The sequence below is a fragment of the Girardinichthys multiradiatus genome, chromosome 13, assembly GCF_021462225.1.
Source record: "Girardinichthys multiradiatus isolate DD_20200921_A chromosome 13, DD_fGirMul_XY1, whole genome shotgun sequence".
NCBI classification, from domain to species: Eukaryota; Metazoa; Chordata; class Actinopteri; order Cyprinodontiformes; family Goodeidae; genus Girardinichthys; species Girardinichthys multiradiatus.
The window spans coordinates 23,780,170-23,804,092 of record NC_061806.1 but is presented as its reverse complement, the minus strand read 5'-3'; the positions used below and the strand labels follow the sequence as shown (position 1 = coordinate 23,804,092).

Here is a 23,923-nt window from a genome sequence, read left to right as displayed (position 1 = left end):
CCAGACATTAAAAACCGAGACTTGACAGTATTCACTTAGACATAGTAGGAGTAAAAAAAACGTCTTTAGCTGTTCTTTCCTGGCAGAGAGGACCACTTTCCTTCCTCCAGATCTCTAAGGCCACCTTCACAACAGACTAAGACCGCACCACAAAATTAAAGGAACCCGGCAGCAACATTGGTAGTTTATCTACAAGGTGTATCCCAAGTGCACCTGAAGGGCTTGGTCATCAGACAGTTTGAAGAAGGACTTGCCAAACCAGCCTCAAGCCAAGGCTGCTACCTCATCACACCCATACCTGGCTGGTAGTTCCCCTAATAGCCTGATTTATTGTACCTTTTCGCTGTTACATGTAATAGGATCCTGTCATTTCTCTGCCTGCATCAAAATGTATCCGACCGAGCAGCTAAAATGAATTATCCATGTGCTCAAAATAAGTGCAATGCCTGGTCCCTTCCACAAGAAATCTGTATTTGCTGCAACCCATGGAATAGGGCTCCTACCTGTTGAGAAACAGACACACCTCCAAGTTGCGCATAAGGTTACTGGAAGACCAATGGAAGTTGGAAGGGTGAAGTTTAAATTCATCTTCTCAATTTGCTGATAAATTGGTAAAAGGATTCATAGTGTAATGTCATCCACTGCAAAGCTGAAATTAAAGTCGGAGGTGCAGAAAGCTCACAATGTTTCTGGACACAATGTGGTCATTCTAACCCTATGTGATAGATTGATTAGTTTTCTAGCAAGAGGTTTCACTTTTGTATAATTTCACTGTCAGAATGTCCACACATGCTTATAACATTAAGCTCTACTGTGTTATTTTGTTTTCTGTGATAATTTCATGTTTTTGCCACCTGGTGCTACAACCTGTCTGGAGGTCTAACATTTTACTCCTACTTGTACCGATGTCTGCTTCCTATGCAGAGTTCTCCTACTCCAACATGTGTGTGCACAAGGCTCTTCTGAAGCTGAAGGAACACGTGGATCTAGAGCACCAGTGTGGCTACATCACCATGCTGAACTCCAACAACAGGCATCGTCGCAGGACCAGTGACAGCGTTGAGTGCAGAGGTACGAGGAGCAAGCGCACATACATGGTCCAACAAATGTGTACTGCTGATCGTTTAACACAGAAGACTTATTGTTAAATTAGCTGAAATGTTCTCGCTTGTTACAACCAATGTCACTAATGGTGCAAATTAGATAAATATTGCTCATGGTCCAGTTTAATTACACACTTTGTCTGCTTCATTGTGTGCTTTTTCAAGATAAGGTTGCTAATGGATGTGGAAGAAACATTCTTGGCCTTTACTCTGGGATTGAATCTTACTCTTGATTTATATAACAAATTACATATAAACCTCCAACGTAAGCTCACAAAAATACAGTAAATGATGTAGAACCTGGTCAGTCAGTCAGTCATTTTCTACCGCTTATTCCATAGCGGGTCACGGGGGAGCTGGTGCCTATCTCCAGCAGTCTATGGGCGAGAGGCAGGGTACACCCTGGACAGGTCGCCAGTCTATCGCAGGGCAACACACATAAAACCATGCACACACTCATTCATACACCTAAGGGCAATTTAGAGTGACCAATTAACCTAACAGGCATGTCTTTGGACTGTGGGAGGAAGCCGGAGTACCTGGTGAGAACCCACGCATGCACGGGGAGAACATGCAAACTCCATGCAGAAAGACCCCAGGCCGGGAATCGAACCCAGGACCTTCTTGCTGCAAGGCAACAGTGCTACCCGATCTTTATTTGTTGTTTGTGTTCAAGGAGAAACCCATCTCGGCGGAGGCCTGGACACCAACGGCAGCACCGAGTCATTTGAGCTTGTGACAGAAGAGAACAGCGAGGGCAAAGGAAAGACAGACGGTAGGTGCATTTTATTTTTCCTTAAAAAATTTTTGCAAGTATTCGTTTGGGTTTTTCTGTGAGTCCGAGGACAAGGTGAAGTGTGACAAGTGGTTCAGTCTGAATTCAAAACCAGGACTTTCTTTTCAGTGTCTTGTGTTGTTTCTTCTTTGCCAATCTCTTTCTCTCAGCTCTTTCATCTGAGGATGAGTGGGTCCCTCTCGAACTGTGCTTTGGCATGCCCCTCTTCAGCTCAGAGCTCAACCGCAGAGTGTGTCGAAAAATTGCCTCACACAAACTCTGCAGCAATGAGAGGTAAGACCTTTGTTACTGTTGTATAAAATGTTGAGAAGAGATGTGTTGCTAGACTTCAGTTTTGTTGTTGCTCTTTCAGCCTTCAGGAACTACTTCACTCAAGCCGAAAGCTATCACTCAAAGTGCTGAGCTTTGTTCATTTGTTCCAGGTAAGAGCTCTGAGTCGCTGTTTCTTTAGTTTGAGCTGAAATGAAAAACAAATTGTCCTGCAGAAATATAAGAGCCTGATTTTAGGGCCAAACTAAATCAGGTTTCATTCTGTTTATTCCCACAAATTCCAGGTAATTTTGAATACATTCTTGTTTATTCCCATGGATATTTTCTAACCTTTAAACATTTCCAACATAATGCAACCCTAGTAAAAACTGAAAGGGGGGAAAAGGCAGATAATGGCTGCATTTAAGTTGTAATAAAAATTTTAAGCAGCAACAGAAGTTTAAACAGTTTAAATGTATACATCTATGTGCATAATTGCACATACTCTGTAGAGGTTTGCATCCAATCTAGTTATCAGTTGCTAAAATGGACAATATGACAATATCGAATTGTGAAATTAATGTAATCTAAATGATAAATTCTGCCTGTTGCTGTTCTGTGCTGTTGATCATATTTATCAGTTTTACTTTCCCCCTTTTTCCTTCAGCCTCATAACTTAGATTTTATGTAGCAAGACTTCCCTTTACCTGAATGGCAGAGGTGGTTATCTTTTTAATTGAAATACAGTTTTTGACACAGGGACTTTTTTAAATCTCAAATATTAAATGTGTTTGATTAGAGCTTCAAAATATATGCAGTTGCATAATTGCGTAGGAAAGCTTGGATGTAGTATTTGGTAATTTTATTGCCATTGGTAATGTAGTTGGCCAGTTGGATGCACCAAATGTATATTTTTAGGGGCTGAAATACTAAAGCTCATGGAGAGTGGTGGGAGACATTGTGTTGTGGCGAAGTTAGGAAGCAGTCAGAAAAATGTTGATAAAGGGTGATATAACTGAAATTCTTATATCATGCAGCCGAATGTTTGATGTACGATTGAACTTAATACAAGTTAGTAAAATTGCAGGTGAAAATCTTTTAAAAAAACTTAGTGGACTGAAATTGTCTGTTTTTCCTTAAGTGTCATTGGGAGTTTGTGTTAATTCATATTAAATAATGATTTTTCCATTAAAATCCTATTATGATATTGTTGCTATGTCGCCAATCCATATTAGAGAGATTAGTTTAATTAAAGGCGTTGATTTAAAACTGTTTTTTTCAGAAAACTCTACAAAGTAATCGTGTCTCCTGGAGGCACATATCCCTGTCTTTTACTGATTTTCTGATCTGTGAGCCTTGTCATGTGTTGACAGGACGGCGGCCAGCCGTCCGACCCGGACAGCGGCGTGTCGAACCCCCTCAGCCAGCCTCCGGCTGAGTCCGGCGTTCCTCTACCGTCCCTCAACCTCCTCTTCAAGGATGGACAGCTGAAGGAGTGGAGCGGCCGGCCCCCTCCCCCTCTGGACATCTCGTCTCTGCAGAAGGACCAGCCCTCATAAACCAGGCGCTGTTTGTCCACGAGGACATTACTTCTCAGTGAAAACGGACAACCCCCTCTTTTTTTTGTCTTTGCAACATCACATCTCGCTGAGGGCATCTTTTAATAGTGGTCCAACCCTGCATCTTCATACCCACTCACAAGGAGATGCCCTCGACATTCTTGTGCATCAGTATCCAGTGATGGGAAAATTAACCCTGTCAGCTCTTTATTGTTTATCTACTGTAAGAAGAAGCATCCTTCAGCAACATCCTCCTCCTATCTGTTGTTTCCCTGTGTGATTCCTTGCGTCCTTACGAAGGCAGTGTTATCCGTTGGAGTGGTGCTATAATCCCAACATATAACAGTGATGCAGGTAAACGGCTTAAAACCTGGAAAAACCAGTTACTTTGTTTACCGCTGACGCCCTCACTCTCATCCTCCAGTTAGTGCCAGTTTTGTTTCTTAAATGTTGAGTGAAAAGTGACCCCCATGAAACTCAGACTTCTTCAGCAACCATTTTAACAATATGCATTATTGTAGGAAGTCTTACCAGCTGAGTTTGAATCCAAACCTCTCTGTTTTGTCTCATGTTCAGTGATTTAATGCATGATGCTGTTGCACAACAACAAAAGAAAAATAAATTCCTTCTCTCTTTATTTGTAATCAATAAGGTGGGACAATATGTTAATTGCACTGTCCAGGATTTGTTCAAACCTGTGGATGAACAAATGTCATGTCCTTTCTTTTATCTTTAAATGTAGGATCAGTTGTAGTGCGCATTAACGTTTTTAGAGCTCTTGTTTACGAGAAGGAAGTGTTTACTTGTGAAAACACAAGCATCTTAAGAAGTGACAGGGCATTTGAGGAATTTCTGGTTATTTCTTCTGTTTTTTTTATATAATTAAGAGCACCAAAGAATTTTTTTTCTTATAATGATTTTTTTTTTCATCATTTGCTGCCTTTATTATAATCAGCCAATCAAAGAAGCTCAGGCCTGGGATCAAAACCGCTCATTTCCTTTACTTTTGAACCTTTTTTGTTTTCTTTTTTTTTCTTTGCAAGTCATCTAAAGGTTCGTTAATTTTAGTAATTCAGTTTAAAAAGAGAAGCTCAATCATTCATTGCACGCAGACCATATTTAAATTGTTTGTTTTTTATTAATTTTCAGAACTACTGATAAGAAAAAACCCAAAAACTCAATTTCCCTGGAAATTAGAGTATTGCATAAAATTAATAAGAAAAAAATTTTTAATACAAAAATGTTATGTTAGCCTACACAATCATGGAGATCAGTAACACTCTCCATAAGGAGGGTAAGCCGCTAAAGGTCTAAAAAAAAAAAGCTGGTTGTTCAGAGTGCAAGCATATGAATGGAAAGTTGAGTGGAAAAAGTCTAGTTAGAAAAAGGGGACACAGCAAGAGGAATAACTGCAGGCTTGAGAGGATTTTGAAGCAAAGACATTACCTTTTGTTTGAAAGCCATTTGGAGATGATGCTTTCATTTTCCATCAGGGCTTGGCACCTCCCCACACTGTCAAAAGTGCCAATACCTGGTTTAATGACCACGGTATCACAGTACTTGATTGGCCAGCAAACTAGCCTGACCTGAAACCCATTGCCTATTGTCAAGATGAGAATGAGACACCAGACCCAACAATGCAGATGAACTAACAGTACAGTATGTAAAAGTGTGACCAAAACTTGTTCCGGGCTTCTTTTCCATGAATTACGACAGTAATGCAGCATGACTTGGAGGTGATCAGCTCAGGTTACTTTAATATCAGCTTTCAACCTCTCTGCATTGTTTGGTATGGTGTGTCTGGACAATTAGATCAGGACTTATTTTAAGCTTGTCAGCAAAAGGAAGCATGAAATGCTTAGAGGTTCCTACTTGAGAGCTAAGCTGACTTGAAACTTGATAAAAATTTAAAAAAACCAGTGGACCTTTTTCCAAGACCATTTTTCCTTCCACTAAACTTCCCATTAATATGGTCTTATTGGGCATTGTGCTTACCTAATTATATGTATTCAAATTTTTTCAGAAACAACATTTTTGGTTTTCATTAGCTGTTAGCTATAATCATAATTATTTAATGAAATGCAGCTATAAATCAGCTGATTTGTTTTTTATTTTTCTCCCTACTGCACCTCCCTCTCTCTCTGAATGAACTCCAGCTTGTGTGTGGTTCTCTGCTCCTTTAGCCAGCCCATCGCACTCTCCGAGGGATTTTGTTTACAACATCTTCAGCTGGTGAGGGAAAAAATGGGGCTTGTAATCTAGAGAGAAGGCAACTTTTTTTTTTCCCAGTACAAGACAGAGCCTGGGGGCCGAAAATGGAAATGCTAATGCGTTGCCGTGGCATCTCTGAGGCGTCAATTGGCTCAGTGTGTGTCTGAATTTCCTCTTCATGAATTCTTAGTGCATTTTCTTTTTCCTCCTTGCATAAGAAAATGTGGAGAACTCGTTGTGCCGAGTTAATTTTTTTTGAAGGAATCTCCCCTCTGCAGTTTTTGACCCACTTGTGGAAGTTGGAAATAGAAAAAAAAATGGACTGAAACGTGGTCTTGCTGAAGCATGATAACCGTGTAGAAACTGTTGTGTGTAAGTTGTGTATGCGTGTGTAATATACACATCACCTCAAATCTATACCAGTAACAACCTCCCGGCTCCCACTTATCTACATGTCATGGCTGTTTGTTGCAGTTGCTCATTTTCACCCCCAGTTATTCATCTACCTTAGGTGTTTAAAATGATAGTTTTATATGTCGGCGGAAATTTTAGGAAACAAATCTTTGTTGTAGCTTGTTTATTGAGAGTGTGAATATTATTGACTTAAAAAGAAAAAACCTGTAGGAATAAATGGGTTTAAAAAAAAAAAGAGAGAAAATGACATTCCTTCACTGCGTTCTGCCTACATCCTCTTCTCCAGATACATATGATCACAAATAAATATGTAAAAAGTATATGAGAATATAAATAAATATGTAATAAGAGCGAGTTTTTCCTCCTTAAAATGTGTTGTGTTTTTTTTCCCCCGATAGCCAGTCACACTGAGTTATTCTAGGCTGTGTTCCCATCTCGGTGGAACAGATGGTCCACAAACCGCAGCGGTCTGGGTGCTCCTTCCATCTGCCTTAAACATACATTATCCTTCTCTGGGTTTTAGGGGAAAAACTGGCTGAACACTGGTAATAATTATCTTCAGATGCTGGTTTTACCAGCATTTTAAAGACTGCCTGTCAGACGAGAAGTGACCTTGATGCCTCCATGCTTTAAAAAACTACAGACTAATTTCTAATCTGCCATTTTTTTAAAGGAAGGTTTTAGAGAAGCTTGTTTTTAATTAGTTACATTTCTGAACAATAGTAGAGCTTAAAAAATAAAAAAATAAAAATTGAGTGTGGGTTCAGATCCAATCGTAGCACAGAGAAAGTGTTACTTAAATTTGTTAATGACTTCGGATGTAACCCTGGATCTAAACAAAAAGGAGATTATAACCGTTCCACAATTAGTTGCTGTAATGTGAGAAAATGTAAAAAAGGTAAAGGGACATAAGTACTTGACGTTATATACAAGTTAAATTGACTCAGTTCAGGTCATCAAAACTGTTCAGTTAGACGATGATGACATGCGGGGTTCCACAAGGTTCTCTTTCAGGTCCTACACAATTTAATTTATACATACTGGGACAGAAAAACGGAAGACCCAGCATTAATTTTCAAAGATATGCTAAAGACATCCTTGCATTGCTATATTTGTACCTCACTTTTTAATTATATATTAAATTAAAGGTCAATCAGGACAAAACTGGAGTTAATAATTGGTAATGGCCTTCATGAAAAAAGAAATCTACAAATCAAAATAAAAGTATTGGCCATATATTTGATTGTAGTTTAAGTTTCTTACATTAAAGATGTCACCAGGAACACATTTTATCACCTGGAGATCATTGCCAGATTTAACTGCTTTTCATTTGATACAATGCTGGTACCTTAATACAAGCTTTTTTTTTCTTGCAGCATAGATTACTGCAGTGCTCTTCTTTCTGGTCTTCCTAAAAAGTTTATTGCTTATAAAGTCTTTTATCGTTAAAGCGGTTCAGATCTTCTGGAAGAGTGTTTTGTTTTTACAAACCCTCGACCATGCAGCAGCTTTCCTGCTGACCTGAGAGCAGTGTTTTTAAAGGAAATCTCAGACTTTAACTTTTTGGTCTGACTTTTAGTCATTAAAATATCTATTCAGATTTTAACCTTTAGTAATTTAAGTTTAGTTTGATGTGATATTTTGTTTTTCAATTATTTACTATAAATATTTTTTAAATACTGTGATTCATTAACGTTTATACCAGTTGTTTGACTTAAATGAAGATTTTGGTTCCATTATGATTTATTTTAATTTATATATATACTTATTAATTTATGTATTTATATCTTTATATTTTTTAGGTTTATGCTTCATTTTATTATTTTAGATATTAGCCTATCAGGATTTTAAAAATTATGCTTCTTAGGATTTTTATATCTCCAGATCAACAAAAACACATTCACTCATGCCCTCAAATCAATCAACTTCATCCCTTTGTCATTTTTTTACACATCCTGTTGCTTCTCATGTTTAACTCTTTTCTTTCATTGGGTTGTTGTAGTATTTCCATGGCTGTGTGTGAAACAACTCTATAAATAGAGTGTAATGAAAGTCTGCAAGAAACCCTGAAAAATGACAAAATCCCACTATTTTGTGAAGAAGATAAGGTGTGTATCTGTGAGTTAGTGTGCCCCCACTGGACAGGTGCAGCCCAGTGTAATTGGCTGCATCTCCCAGGCCTTTCCCGCTTCACTAATTTCCCAGCTCCACAAATTAGAGAGTGATACCACGGGAGGCAATCCGGAAGAGTAAACTGGGTCACGCCACCTGAGGATGATGCTCCGAGAAGTGGTCATCAGCCTGCACTGATGTGAACCCTCATCAGCTCTTTTATTTATTCAGCAGGTTTGTTATTTTGACTCCCATTGTCAGACTGGGGTATGCTGCAGGGCTTGGTGGTGAAGCAGAGGGGAAGGCGGCGAGGAAAAGAAAGAAAACAGAACAAAATCACAAGTGTGTAGAAAAAAAAAAAAAAATGAAGCCAGAGCTCGTACACCGATCGAATGCTGAAATTATGCTGTTTCTTGCGCAGTGAATATATCTGCTTTGTCATTCTTACATCATTGCAAGTAAAAGCAGAAGTGGATGATCTCCTTTTGTATGATGTTGCATCAGGATCAGGTCAGCTCGTGATGCTGCATATGATCTTTCTTGATGCTGACTTTTAGGCCCACTGTTGTTTTTAACTTTGAAACTAGGAAAACTTAAGCTGATTGTTTATTGTCATGGGTAAAACAATCTGTTGGAGCAATGCTAATGTTTCCGGTATGCTTCATTTGAAGAAGGTTATGAAATCTGATGCCGCATGAGGATCACAACACTCATGGAATAAATACTTCCTTGCACAAGTATGTCTTAAACCTTTTCAAATTGTATTTTATGTGATAGAGCAAGTGTTAAGTGGAAGGAAAATAATAAATGGCTTTTAATGTTTTTACAATTTTTTTTACAACTCTGTTTAGCCCCCCTGAAGATTTTGGGGTATTTCTCTACCAACTTTGCACAATTCGAGACTGAAATTTCTTCCCCTTGCTTCAAAATAGCTCATACTGAGATCAGACGCAGAACGTCTGAAAACAATAACTTTGCAACAGATTCTTAATTGGATTTTAATACTTTGACTAGGCCATTCTAACACATTAATATGCTTAGATCTAAATATTTGCTCTTGTCTCAGGTCTTTTGCAGCTTCTAACAGGTTTTTGCCCAGGATTGACCTGAATTTAACTCTGTTCATTATCGCTGCTGAACAGAGGTGGGAAGTAAGACAGTACAAATACTTTTACTGTACCTAAATAGCTTTTTCAGGTATCTGTACTTTAGTTAAGCATGATTGCTTGATTGTAATGATGATTATTTAAGTCACATTCAGCATCAAAGGACTAACAAGTTGCCCTAGTTTCAGCTGCCTTATGTCAACTTTATACATATATGGGACAATCAATTTAAATACCTTATGGCATTAACCCACACTATAGAAAGTTACTCTCTGTCACCTAAAGTATTCAAAGAATGTAAAACTTCAGGCTTTTCTAAGCATAGTACAACTTCCAAAATTAATTCAGTTTGGTCAGAGGTCGTGCCCTGGGGCAAGCAAGGAGTTGTACTGCACCAAATAAAACTGACAAGGAGGATGAGACAAAGGCACAGAAACAACAGACGTCATCTTCCACCAGAGCAATTTACCTAAACATAAAACCAGAGCTACAATGGAATGGCTTAGTTTAAGTATATTTATGTACAATATTACAATGGTCCAGTCAAAGTCCAGAACTTAATCAACTGACAGGCTGTGCCAAGACTTGAAAACTGATATTCGCTGATACTCTCCATCCAATCTAACTGGGTTTGAGCGAATTCCCATTGAGGAATGGGCAAAAATGCCAGCCTCTACAAGTCATGCACAACTTCATTAACTTCCAAGGTCCATGGAGAGGGACAACAATCTGGTGAGATATAGACTCCAGCAAAACATGAAGTACTAGGAAACATTATTATTAGCATAACAACATTTTCAGCTTGTGGCCTTCATTAGGGTCGGTCTCCATGAGTGTAAAGCAGCTGGAGACTAAATCCAAAAGGATGTGCAGCTGTGATTTCAGCAAAAGTTGCTTCAACAAGCGCCTCAAGGGGGAAAAATATAAATGCACGCCACACATTTAAGATTTTTACTCGGAAAAAAGTATAAAAACCATGTATCCTGAAAGTTCTACTTTAAAATTCTGATCTACTCTGTTAGTCTGTCACATAGAATCCCAATAAATTGCACTAAATTTAGTGGTTTTAACATGACAAAATGTGATACAGTTCAAACAGTATAACCACCTTTGCAAGGTGCTATATATGAGAGAGCTTATCTGATCATTTTAGGAAGGTTGTTGCTTAAAGGCCAACTTACTAATCTGCTGAGTCTGAGTACTAGTGGAGGCCTCTCTGCCTGTTTGGGCTGAACAAACAACTTCACCAGGTATCCTTGAGTTGTAAATAATCCTTTCTATGGTCTCCTAGCTCAGGGGTCAAACTTTGGCTCATAAACCCTCCCTGTGACCCTCCTTCACATACATGAAGGTTCCTTTTCTTGCTTTGCCTGTCAACCTTCATCAGCAGCTTAACATTTCGCTCACACCATTTTCCTGCACAGATGTTGTCATAGTTTCCTGGAAAGTGCAGTTGTATCATTGTGCAGCATACCGAGAAGACATTTCTCTTCACCTGTGGGATATGATATGAGAGCTCATAACTGAGGAGAACAGGCAGGCCATGAGGAACTACAAACCTAATGGAGACATTATGGTCCCAGTGGGAGATTTTAAGGGAGGAAATGGCTGTGCAGCTTCGGTTGCTACACAGGCAGTCTTCATCGCAAGAATATATATTTTTTATGGTGACATTTTCATCATAGAATTGCTTAATAAAAACAATAAAATTGTCTAAAATGAAAAATAAATTAAACCAACACAAAATTGATGCATATAAACTCAGCTGGACCCTGGCATTACTGAACTATGACCCTGCTTAGAGTCCCAAGGCCAGCAGGGGCCCCTAGAGATGAACACCAGTTCACCCATAATCCTGCAGGTATTATAAACATCAGATAGATGCACTTCCTCAGTTACCAGGCTAATTATCATTAGCATTGTAAGCCAGTAGCTACATATTTATACATTCAAATGCTATAGAAACAAAAATCCAAAAATACTTTGTGTATTATGTGTTCTGCTAGTTTGATGAAGTGCACATATACAAGTCCTTCTCAAAATATTAGCATATTGTGATAAAGTTAATTATTTTCCATAATGTCATGATGAAAATTTAACATTCATATATTTTAGATTCATTGCACATTAACTGAAATATTTCAGGTCTTTTATTGTCTTAATACGGATAATTTTGGCATACAGCTCATGAAAACCCAAAATTCCTATCTCACAGAATTAGCATATTTCATCCGACCAATAAAAGAAAAGTGTTTTTAATACAAAAAACGTCAACCTTCAAATAATCATGTACAGTTATGCACTCAATACTTGGTCGGGAATCCTTTTGCAGAAATGACTGCTTCAATGCGGCGTGGCATGGAGGCAATCAGCCTGTGGCACGGCTGAGGTCTTATGGAGGCCCAGGATGCTTCGATAGCGGCCTTTAGCTCATCCAGAGTGTTGGATCTTGAGTCTCTCAACGTTCTCTTCACAATATCCCACAGATTCTCTATGGGGTTCAGGTCAGGAGAGTTGGCAGGCCAATTGAGCACAGTGATACCATGGTCAGTAAACCATTTACCAGTGGTTTTGGCACTGTGAGCAGGTGCCAGGTCGTGCTGAAAAATGAAATCTTCATCTCCATAAAGCTTTTCAGCAGATGGAAGCATGAAGTGCTCCAAAATCTCCTGATAGCTAGCTGCATTGACCCTGCCTTTGATAAAACACAGTGGACCAACACCAGCAGCTGACACGGCACCCCAGACCATCACTGACTGTGGGTACTTGACACTGGACTTCTGGTATTTTGGCATTTCCTTCTCCCCAGTCTTCCTCCAGACTCTGGCACCTTGATTTCCGAATGACATGCAGAATCTGCTTTCATCCGAAAAAAGTACTTTGGACCACTGAGCAACAGTCCAGTGCTGCTTCTCTGTAGCCCAGGTCTGGCGCTTCTGCCGCTGTTTCTGGTTCAAAAGTGGCTTGACCTGGGGAATGCGGCACCTGTAGCCCATTTCCTGCACACGCCTGTGCACGGTGGCTCTGGATATTTCTACTCCAGACTCAGTCCACTGCTTCCGCAGGTCCCCCAAGGTCTGGAATCGGCCCTTCTCCACAATCCTCTTCTCGTTGTGAAGCGCTTTCTGCCACACTTTCTCCTTCCCACAGAGGTGCCTTGATACAGCACTCTGGGAACAGCCTATTCGTTCAGAAATTTATTTCTGTGTCTAACCCTCTTGCTTGAGGGTGTCAATAGTGGCCTTCTGGACAGCAGTCAGGTCGGCAGTCTTACCCATGATTGGGGTTTTGAGTGATGAACCAGGCTGGGAGTTTTAAAGGCCGCAGGAATCTTTTGCAGGTGTTTAGAATTAACTCGTTGATTCAGATGATTAGGTTCATAGCTCGTTTAGAGACCCTTTTAATGATATGCTAATTTTGTGAGATAGGAATTTTGGGTTTTCATGAGCTGTATGCCAAAATCATCCGTATTAAGACAATAGAAGACCTGAAATATTTCAGTTAGTGTGCAATGAATCTAAAATATATGAATGTTAAATTTTCATCATGACATTATGGAAAATAATGAACTTTATCACAATATGCTAATATTTTGAGAAGGACCTGTACAGCTTTTTTGTAGGTATCCATGCTTTTTATATGCATAGCAGCCAAATTGGATTTGAGGATGGACATTCCAAATCAGCACTCCAACTCCATGACACTGTTAATGTTGTTGACCAAACCACATTTTTTGTGTTGATGACAACTAAACAAAAACAAAACAAACAAAAAAATATGTTAACAAATAAAAATGAGAAAAATGGGAAATCCAATCATGCCTAATCTTATTTGTGTGGAAAAATAGCCAGTATGGCTTAGTTGTTTCAAATAAAAAAGTAAAAATTGTTGTCTGTGTGTTGTATTTGTCCTAACACAAGGTTAACTGTAACAAAGACCTTTTACATAGTTGCTGAAAGGAGAGCGGTGTGTTCTTCCAGTCATCTTTAGAGATCGTCCCAAAAAAACAATTTTTCAGATGGTCCATATGGTTAAATTTGCAAAGAGTGCTTCAACTTAGCCAAAGTAAAGTAAAAAAACAACAAAAAAACAACAAATGTTTCTATTTTTTTGAAGACTAAGCTGTAAGTTGGATCCACAGAATCGGGTTTTATGTTACATTAATAAAAATGTTTAATACTTAAAAAACAAATATTTCATATTAAATGGCTAAGCCTCCAAAGTGTTTGACAGTGATGGTGTATAATAAACCTATGATGGAAATTCTTGCAGTAGGCATTCCACAGTGTATGACCTATGGTTTACGTCACTCCAGTGAACATCTGTGTTAGAGGAGGAAGCTGTAAAAGCCATTATCAGAAGTTTAATGGTTAAGGACATTTGTTACGGTGATGCCTCGGGGAGAGTAGATGGTTGTTCCTAGGTAACCTTCTCACCTCTGAACCCGAGAAGGGTCTAGGGTCGTAAAACACAGACTCTTTGAAGTTGAGATAACACTGTCATGTTCTGGTATAAATACTGTGTGTAAATGTTGATCGGGGCTCTGTTTCACTGACTAACCTCAGTGACAGAGTCATTCAAATGTTGAATGCCTTTGAATAAAACTTATAAAGACAAAGTCCGGATTTTCTCTTGTTATGAGTCAACTTCTACCCACTTTGATAAGAAAATTCCACAACAAACCTTACCCCCCAGGGATGGGCCCCCCAAATCTATTCAGGGCCTCATACAACCTTGGGTCGGCTCTGAATTGTTTTTTTTAAATACACGAAAAAAGTGTTGTTTTTTTGTTATTTAAATAAAAAAGCAATAAAACAAAACGAATGAAATATACCTTCTTAAAATACATGCATTTGAATGTTTCTTTTATTCTTGACCGTGTATTTAAACTACATCTAGCAGCCTGTTCAGACAGCAGCTGCTGTGTATGGAAATCTACGCGCACTTCCGCTTTAAAAGCGAAGCTGCTAAAACCAAGCCGTCATCAGATCAGATCCGCCTTCAGCCCGACGCTGAGCGGCTGGATCTGCCGCTCTGTGCGCACCGCTGGAAGAAAACACGCAATCTGTTCTTAGGTTTCTGGGTTTCTCTTTAATATTTTGTCGGAACGTTACGCAGGAGAACCATCAGGTGAGGGTACACCTGTGTGCCTGTTCTGCTGACTCTTCTCCCCTCATCCCCACTTGTTGATGGGGCACCGAGGGGCTCTCTCACAATTCTTATGCGTAATTTGGATCTAACTCTGTCCGACGGTGGAAGTTTCGAGCTGCGCGGTTTCCTGACAGATGGTTACAATGGGAGGCGATCGGTAACAGCCCTCGGCATCGGATTACACAGGCAGGCTGCTGCCAGGTAGAGCAGCAGAATGGGGAACCAGATGGACAGGCTGTCACATTTAAGTTATGCAGAAGTTCCCACGGTGGACCCGAACGGCGTGGACACGGACGACGGTCCGCGGATCGGAGTCTCTTACATCTTCTCAAGCGACGACGACGAGCTGGAGGACGGATGCGCGGTGGAAGGTGGAGAAAAACACGCAAACGAGGAAGAGAAAAACTACGACCAGCGCGACGAGGTGGAATGCGCCGTCTATCACAGAGAGGAGTGCATCTATGAGAAGAGCGCAAAGTGCGCAAACCTGGAGGTTTACTCTCCGGAGAACCTGCTCAACAAGTGCAAAGCGGGGGACCTGGTGGAGTTCGTGGCCACGAATCAGTACCCGCACTGGGCCGTGTATGTCGGGGACTTCCAGGTGGTGCACCTGCACAGAGCCGAGGTGAAAAACAGCTTTCTGACCGACGCCAGCCAAGGGAGAAGGTGTCGGATCGTAAACGACTGGTACAAATTCAAGCCCCTGTGCACGGAAGTGGTGGTGCAGAACGCGATGGAGCAGGTGGGGCTGAAGGACCGGGAGCTGAGCTGGAGAAACTCGGAGAGCTTCGCAGCCTGGTGCAGATTCGGCAAGAGGGAGTTCAAGATGGGCGGGGAGATCCGGATCGGCAAACAGCCCTACAGGCTAAAGGTGTTCGTGTCGGACAAACACTCCCACGTGTTGGAGTTTCAGAGTCTGGAGGATGTGATCATGGAGAAGAGGAGGAATGATCACCTGGGCAGGACAGCCGTGCTGCGGGAGCTGGCCGCGCATTTCAGAGGCATGGAGGAGAGGGAAAGTGAGATGGGAGCGGATTGATGTATTCTCCTCAAGATGTCTGTTACACCGTTCTCTTAAATTTGTAGCAATCCTCATTGATTTCACAAGGCTTAGCAAAAATATTCACGCCCCTAAAACTTTGGAATTTCTTCACATTGCAGCCAAAAATCTCTATGTATTTATGTGTGATTGATCAAACACAAAGGAGCGCATAATTAGGAAGTGGAAGGAAAATCATACACAGTTTTCCTTTTTAAAACAAAAAAAAAAATGAGAAAAGTGTGACATACAAATGCATTTAGCCCCCTTAACTCTGAAAACTCTAAACAGAACTCCAGAGTTTTTGTCCTTCGTGCAAAGGGTAAGGGGTGCTCAAGTCCCTTTGAACAAGGCAGCATCATGCTGTGGGGCTGCTTAGATTAGGCAGGGAACGGGAATTTGGTCATAGTTAATAAGAAGCTGGAAGGAGCTAAATGCAGGACAATCCTGGAAGAAAACCTGCAAAAGATGTGAGACTGGTGTAGAGGTTCACCTTCCAGCAGGACAACAACCATAAACATACCACCATAGCTACAATGGAACGATTTAAATCAAAACATAACCAGTATGCTTTGGTCAGTATGAGTCTATAAAGATTTTGGGAGCCAGTCAAAGTAAAGTTAATTAAAATTCTGTGGCAAGACATGGATGTTCAAAAATGCTTTCTATCCAATCTGACTGAGCATGAGCTATTTTGCAAGAAAGATTGGGTAAAAAAACAAACAGTGGATGCATAAAGCTGGTAGAGACATAGAAAACTGTGGGTCTACAAAGTGTATATTTAAGGGGCTGAATCCAAATGAACCACAGACTTTTTCAGATTAAAATGTGAAAACTATGTGCGTTCACTCTCCATTTTTAACAATTGTGCACTACTTTGTGTTGGTCTATCATACAATAACAAACAAACACATTTAAGTCCGTGGTTGTAAAGTGACAAAATATGAAAATGTTCAAGGGTTATAAATACTTTTTCAAAACAGTGCTAAGTATAATTTCAGCTCCTAATTTGTACATGGACAGATTTTTGGTCCATGTTTTTAAAAGTTTATAATTTAAATGCCTTAAAGCCCCATCATCAGTTCACATTTCAACTTTAACAAAATAAAAATGACTGAATCAGCTGTTTATTTTTGCTACAAAGTGCTCTCCACTCACAGAATGTAGTTTTATAAAAGCTTTACAAATTTATCATGGAGTGTCCGAAAGCAGGAAGAAGACATTCCTTCTATTTATAGATACATTTATCCAGGTGAGAATTAATTTCATGTCTCAGCTTGCTCAGACTGTCATGGATTTGTGTCTGCCTTATTGGGTGAGTTCACCCAGTGTGGAGGAAATGTTGTGGAGCATTGTCTGTTAAACTGATCAAAGTCTGTGTTAACTGTTCCCAAAGTTTAAGTAAACCCTGAGTCACTATCTCATCTTAAAGCCATTCTTATTGTTTCTTTTGTTAATTAATGGGATGAGAGAAGTTACCGGGAAAAACAACATTTTCAGATGCCTCATACATCCAGGGCTGTGACATGAAGTATCTCCAAGTTTTTTTTAAATATTTTCCAAAAGTGGTGTAGTAATCCGTTTGTTCTTTGCTAAAATTATCATTTTAAAGACGCTTACTTCTCACAATACAAACGACTTAAAGCTTTATGTTTCTGAAAATGTGTTCTTCAATAGTGTGAATCAGATCTGTGGGCTGAAGTTTTATTTACCAAATTTCTAAAAGCTTTTGGAAGCACAATTAAAAGACCATGATCAATGTTTTGTTTTATCTATAACCCAAATGATTTGTTGCTTTGAGAAATTTAACTTAATTATATCTGGAGCTTTGTTTTAAAAAAGGATTTATTTGCACGCCTGTGGAGCTGCTTAATTGTTTGCAGCTTGCCAGCTAAACCCACAATACAGCCATTATTGAAATGTTACATGACTAAAACAAATCCGGAAAGAAAGGCAGGACAAAACAGAGAAGATTGTGATGGGTCATGCAGATTGTATCCCCTAAGATCAAGAGAAAAATATTTTTTATTCACAATTTGCTGTATATTAACTTTGTAGATGTTGTACATGCACTAAATACTCTTTAAATGGCCATAAAAGCCTAAATATATAAATCTAAATTTCCTCCAGTCTTATTTTTCCAACTTGCAGGGTTTTGTGTTGTGGGACTTTCATCTGCGTCTTCAACAAATTATTAATTTAATGCACATTAATGCAGTGTTCTTTTGGATTACTTGAGTTTCCATTCAGAAATACAACAAGAACACCCCCTGAAGTCTTAATTCCAACTTGGAAAGTTGGAGATTCCTTTCTAGGTTATATTTGTCTCAAACGTCTAAGCTGGGAATAACATCACGTAATGATTGCTATTAGCAATATAAGCCAATCATATATTTTCCTCCATTTTCTGTATTAAAACACAAAATGTTTAAAAATAGATATTTTACAGCACTGTGTGCCACTGGTTAAAAGAGATGAAAACTGTTAAAAGTGTTTATACAGTTTATAGTGTTTATACCGGCAGCCTTTAATACATACTTTATCTTACTATATTATAATCAGGGTTGCTCTGCAACTTTGACTTTCCTTGTCATAATATCGACTTCAGCAGATGTATTTGTTGTTCTTGTTTTATTGAAAACTAACAACTGATTTCTGAATACAAAGAGAGATCACTATCTGAGCAGGCAAGCAGGCTACAACAAATATTAAACGTAGGGAAAATTGCAGGTATAAACTACAGTGCCTTATACAAGTATTCACTCCCCTTTGGTTTTTACCTATTTTGTTACATTCCAACCTGTAATTTAAATGTTTTTTATGCTATTTTATGTGATGATCTGCACTAAATAGTCTAAGCTGGTAAAGTTGAATGAAAAAAATGTATATTAAAAAAATCTGATTTATCCACCCCCTTTGCTATGAAGCCCCTAAAAAGTCCAAAAGACCAAGGAGCTCTACAAACAGGTCAGGGACAACGTTGTTGAGTAGAACAAGTTAGCACCATCAAATCCATCATCAAGTGGAAACCACATGGTGCCACAACAAACCCGTCAAGAGTTGGCTGCCCACCAAAACTCACAGTCTGAGCAAGGAGGGCATTAATCAGAGAAGCAGCACAGAAACCAAAGACAACCCTGAAGGAGTTGTAGAGTTCCACAGCAGACATTGGGGTTTCTGTCCACAATACGCCATACACTCCATAGAGCTGGGCTTTATGGAGGAGTGACCAGAAAATAGCCAGTATTTAGTGCTAAACATAGGAAGGCACGTTTTGTAGATTGTAAAAGGCAGGTGGTCGACTCTCCAAATGTTTGGAGGAAGGTGCTCTGGTCTGAGATAAAAATTGAACCCTTCAGCCACCATGGAAAGCACTATGTCTGGCACACACCCAACACATCACATCAGCCCAATAACACCATCTCCACAGTGAAACATGGTGGTGGCACTTTCATGCTGTGGGGATGTTTTTCAGCAGCATGGACTGGGAAATCTCCCTTGAGTTGAGCGAGAGATGGATGGTGCAAAATACAGGGTTATTCTTGAGCAAAACCTGTCAGTTCGCTTAATATGCCCTTCATGGAGGTAAATGATACCATTGTGAATATGAATGCATTATTGTGGGCTATGCTTGAATTTTTATTGTTGGGTTTTGCCTAACTTTTATCATGGTATAAACTGTAAGAATAATAACAGCTCAAACTATCAAAATGTATAATGCTTTTTTCATCACCACAGTAGAAAAAATGGTGCTGCAGTTTATGAAGATTTCGACAGCCAACAGCTGGAGAGGGTGCATTTGTTTGCATGTGCATTTAGATTAGTAATGGACTAAAAATGCCTGGAGCAATACATAGAACTCCTGCTTTCTGGTCTGCCTCTCAGAGTTCAGATGTGGGCAAAAACATTTGATTTTAACGGAGTAAAACAATAAAAAGTAAAACAAATATGTCAATCGGACAACAAGAAAATGATTTGTTTTAACCCTACTTGACTACTAACCTATAAGACTAATAGCAGTTTAAAAATATTTCTAAATGGCACTTATATGGCTGTAATTGTAGAGGAGGCCATATTACAGCAATTTTCTAACAGTAATTGAGGTAAAGCCTTTGGATCGCAAACAATTACTAATTATTGTTTTGTGTTGCAAGTATTAATTTATGCTTCTGAGAGAGATTTCTGAGGGAGCTTCTCTGGGGCAGTTATTGATTTGCAGTTCACGTAGGCTGAAATGAAATGAGAAATAACCTCAAACACTTTCAATTCACCCACAGAGATAAAAACGTTGTTGTGCCAGAACAGTTTGTTGTGTGGTGAGAATATGTGAATGTTCTAAGACTGCAAACATCGGCGGCATGATGTGGACGCACATCTTTAATGCAAAACTGAACAACTGTTTAAAATGTGAAAATACAGAAAAAAAACTGCTTCATAATTGTTATTGTTTAGACCACTTAGCTGTAACTTGCCTTTATATAATTAAAAAATAAATGTGATAGTATGTCTAATACTATTTGCTTTCAAAATCATCTCTTGGTACGACTAGACAAAAATCATCTGGTGTTTATAGAATAAACTGACCACCATCAGTGGCAAAACTTGTGCATGCAGAGGGTGCTTTCAGCTACCCTGCAGCATTTTAATCAAGTTAGGATATTAAATCCTCCTTACAGAGTCTTGTCAAGCTCAGCCTTTTCAGCAGCGTCAGACACTGTTTTATTGTACCAGGAGTCAGTTAATGAGACAGAAGTGCATGTTTGCAGATATTACAGTACTGCCATGGCTGTAAAGAGGCAATGTCTTCATGGTGAAGGTAGGTTGACAAATTCAATCAAATGTTCACATTCAGTTTCATGAGGCATTTTTCTTCAGTTAGCGTTAGTAACAGATTTTTAGTTTATCAGGATTTGAACCAAAATCAATTATTCATTCATTTTCCATACTAAGCCTTTCAGTAGGTGGGTGCCTGAGAGGGAAACCCTCCTAGACTAAACAAATAATTGTACACATACGTAGAAGAATGTATGCTCTCTAATTAACCTAACGTGCATGTTTTTGGTCTTCAGCAAACACCTGAAGAACACTTGAAAACCCATGGATGCACAAGGACATAAATAAAACATATTTTATGAATAAAACAATGCTTTGTCTTACTAAAGCAAGTTCATGCCTTCTTGAAGTGGTTTAAACTCTTTAAAAAGAGTGTTCAACTGGAATGCTGATATGCTTCCCTCTAAATGTAATTCCTTGCATGGAATGCAGAATGTTAACCCACTGTGTCTTTTTTGTTTGCTGTTTACCGTACATGGCTTGTTGCAAACTTTAAACTTCCTTGTTGCTGTTTCTCCATCAAGGCCAAATTTTATGGAGTGCATGACTAGTAGCGCTGAACAAATTCTTTCGGCTGACAGGTGGATCTCTGCAGCTCCTCCAGAGTTACCATAGGCCTACTGGCTGCTTCTTTTGATAAAGATCTTCTTGCCAAATCTGTTTACGTAGATGGCCATATCTTGGTAGGTTTGCAGTTATTATATACCCTTTAGATTTTCAGATAACTTAACCCCGCATTAAACATCTCCACATCTTTATCCCTGACCTGTCTACTGTGTTCCTTGGTCTTCATGAAGCTGTTCGTTCACCAGTGTTCTCTTACAAACCTCTGAGGCCTTCACAGAACAACTGGATTAATACGGAGATTCATCTACACATAGGATGAGTGGATTTTATTTAAGGGCATCACAGTGAAGGGGGCTAAATACAAATGTACACAATATTACAGATTTTCAGGGGTAAAAACAAACATTACAATGTATCCTATTCCTTCAACCTCCCAGATGTTCACTACTTTGTGTTGGTCTGACATGTAAAATCCTAAAAAACGTTTTGAGGTAAACAGGTTAACAACATCAGCATCAAAACATGTCTGTAAAGAAAACATATGAAAACCAAATTCTTTCACCAGCTGCTCAATGTGAAATATTTGGGATCATAAATTGATCTGATTAGGTCTCAGCAGTATTAAACTGGTTATAACCTAAAGAATACATTAATATTTCAGTAGAGGGTTGCTGTAGCTTACAGATCCAATGCAGAGAAGTGGCACATTGTGTCTTTTGCTGAACAAACAAACTCAGCAATCCAGAGAAACTTGGAAGGAAAATGTGTTATAGTTACCAAAAGAGATTTTTTTCAAGGCCTTGTTAAATGTTTTTCTTACGTTTCTGACTTTTTTCTCAATGGAACCTTATGTACTTTGATGATAAATCTTTTCCTCACAAATTCTCATTCTACTCAAAGCAATTTCTTGACAAGAAGGAAGACATGACCAGCTAACAATAAATGAGAGGCATATGTGTTTCAATCAAAAAGCTGCTGCTACAACCTGGGCAACTTCTGTATTTTATTTTTACATACATATTTCTCCCTGCAAATAAGTAACATGTACAACAGCACGGCGGCTCTTACACTGAATCAGCAGCCGTCTAGCATTGACTGCCTCCTTGGTCTCTCCTTTTTTTATTGGATGTGAAAGCTTGGACATGGCAGAGGCGGACCAATTATAATCAGCTGCCAGAGCTCACCTACAGCTACGTCTGACCGCTACTGCTGCTGTCGGGCTTTTTGTTTCCACTGGAGGCTGATGAGCTGATGAGATTAGATGAATTATAAGAGAAGCACATGGAGTACATCTACCCCCTACTGTTTGGTTTAAAGTTGGTGAGGAATATATGTCAGAGTTTTCACACAAACTGTGCTCACCATCTGTTTTGTGTCTTCATACTTGAAGAATTGTTATAACACATCAAGAGCCTAAAAACAACAATTTAGGATGTTCATTCTCCCTTCTTTCTAGCACACTGAGATTAAGATCAGAAAAAAACTAATTAATAAAACTCGAATAAAATACTTATCTGTCTATTGAAGATGATTTTTATCCATCAGATGTGTAAGATCTTTTCACAAAGAGCTCAAGAAGCCTTTCAACACAGTTACCTGAATTTGTGAGGTCCTTATTTCTGTCTCTATTTTTACAGTGCAAGGTTCGTGTAATCTGAAACAGTAAAAAACAAAACTAAAATAAAACACAAATGCGTGAACAATGAGGAATTTGTATTTTTCTGAGATCTTTGCTGGTTCATACAATATATTGCCAAAAATATTGGGTCACACCACCAAACCAATTAATTATGGTGTTTGGTGTGGAGATTTTTTAATGGCCTGCACAGAGTCCTGACCTCAACCTTCTTGAACAACTCTGGGATGAATTAGAGCAGAGGCTGAAATTCTGGTTTGCTCATCTAACTATGAACACGCTCCTAAACCTTGAGGAAGATGTTTATGGAATCGTTAAAATAGCTATTGCTGGCAAATTGGACCTTATAGATTAAGTATAGGATGCCATCAAAGTTCATGTACATGTAAAAGTAGACAGACAAATACTTTTGGGAATATAGTGTATCATTATTTTGTAAATACAGTGGATCTCCATTGTTTACTCACAAATATTAAAGTTCCATATTTTTGAGCCTTAAAAAAACTGCCATGAATTCAATGAAACGAATCTGATGGACCTGAAATAAGTTCTACTGCATTGGTAGGCCTTTTTCTGACTTTTGCTCATTTGCATCCTTTAACTAAAGCCATAGTTTGCAGTTAGTTTACAATAACATTATACATGAGGCCACAGTAACAAAAACTAAGTGACTCTGAAAAAGCTAGCACTGGTTATTTTCTATGTGACAAGACATTACATGTGGACTAAGAATCTAGGATGCAAGACAGAGGTCTGAGCCCAGGCTCAGCTAAAATCTCCCTAAATCTTGAGGGAAAACATTGTATGGTCTTAAGGAACAACACTGAAACTTTTGGCCACATTTCCACAAGCCGAGTGTGGATTAAAAACAAGACTGGATATCACCGACGTTATAAACAGTGAAATACGGTGGTGGCATTATCATGGTCTGAGGTTGCCTTTCTTCAAATGGAACTAAGCTTTTGTAAAAATTGATGAAAGTAAGGGTAGAAGGATGAAGGTCAAAAGGGATTTTATCTCTCTTCATTAGACTGAGACCAAGTTTACATCCAGATCACCAAAGAGTGTTTTCCTGAGATGAAAGTAAAGGTTTTCGATTCCCATGACACCGATTCAAGACAAAATCTGACACAAAATATGTGGGGTC

General features: G+C 39.0%; 2 protein-coding genes across 3 annotated transcripts in view; both read left to right on the top strand.

Moving 5' to 3' along the window:
- The window catches only part of fam91a1 (family with sequence similarity 91 member A1), a 36,018-nt gene extending 29,315 nt beyond the window's left edge, over positions 1–6,703 (top strand). For both annotated transcript variants that reach the window (XM_047383930.1, XM_047383929.1), the window contains exons 20-24: positions 925–1,071; positions 1,780–1,878; positions 2,049–2,172; positions 2,252–2,321; positions 3,522–6,703. In XM_047383930.1, the coding sequence (XP_047239886.1) occupies positions 925–1,071; positions 1,780–1,878; positions 2,049–2,172; positions 2,252–2,321; positions 3,522–3,707 (626 nt within the window). In that variant the 3' untranslated portion in view covers positions 3,708–6,703. The remainder of the gene's footprint in view (positions 1–924; positions 1,072–1,779; positions 1,879–2,048; positions 2,173–2,251; positions 2,322–3,521) is intronic.
- A 7,841-nt stretch (positions 6,704–14,544) lies between these two features.
- On the top strand, positions 14,545–21,338 carry lratd2a (LRAT domain containing 2a). The gene has a single exon (XM_047384474.1). The coding sequence runs from the start codon at positions 14,916–14,918 to the stop codon at positions 15,738–15,740; it is 825 nt and encodes a 274-aa protein (XP_047240430.1). The 5' UTR covers positions 14,545–14,915; the 3' UTR covers positions 15,741–21,338.
- Positions 21,339–23,923: the final 2,585 nt, after the last annotated feature.

Bases quoted from the DNA above. Each gene is read 5' to 3' on its own strand.
- lratd2a (XM_047384474.1), top strand. From the start codon at position 14,916: ATGGGGAACCAGATGGACAGGCTGTCACATTTAAGTTATGCAGAAGTT.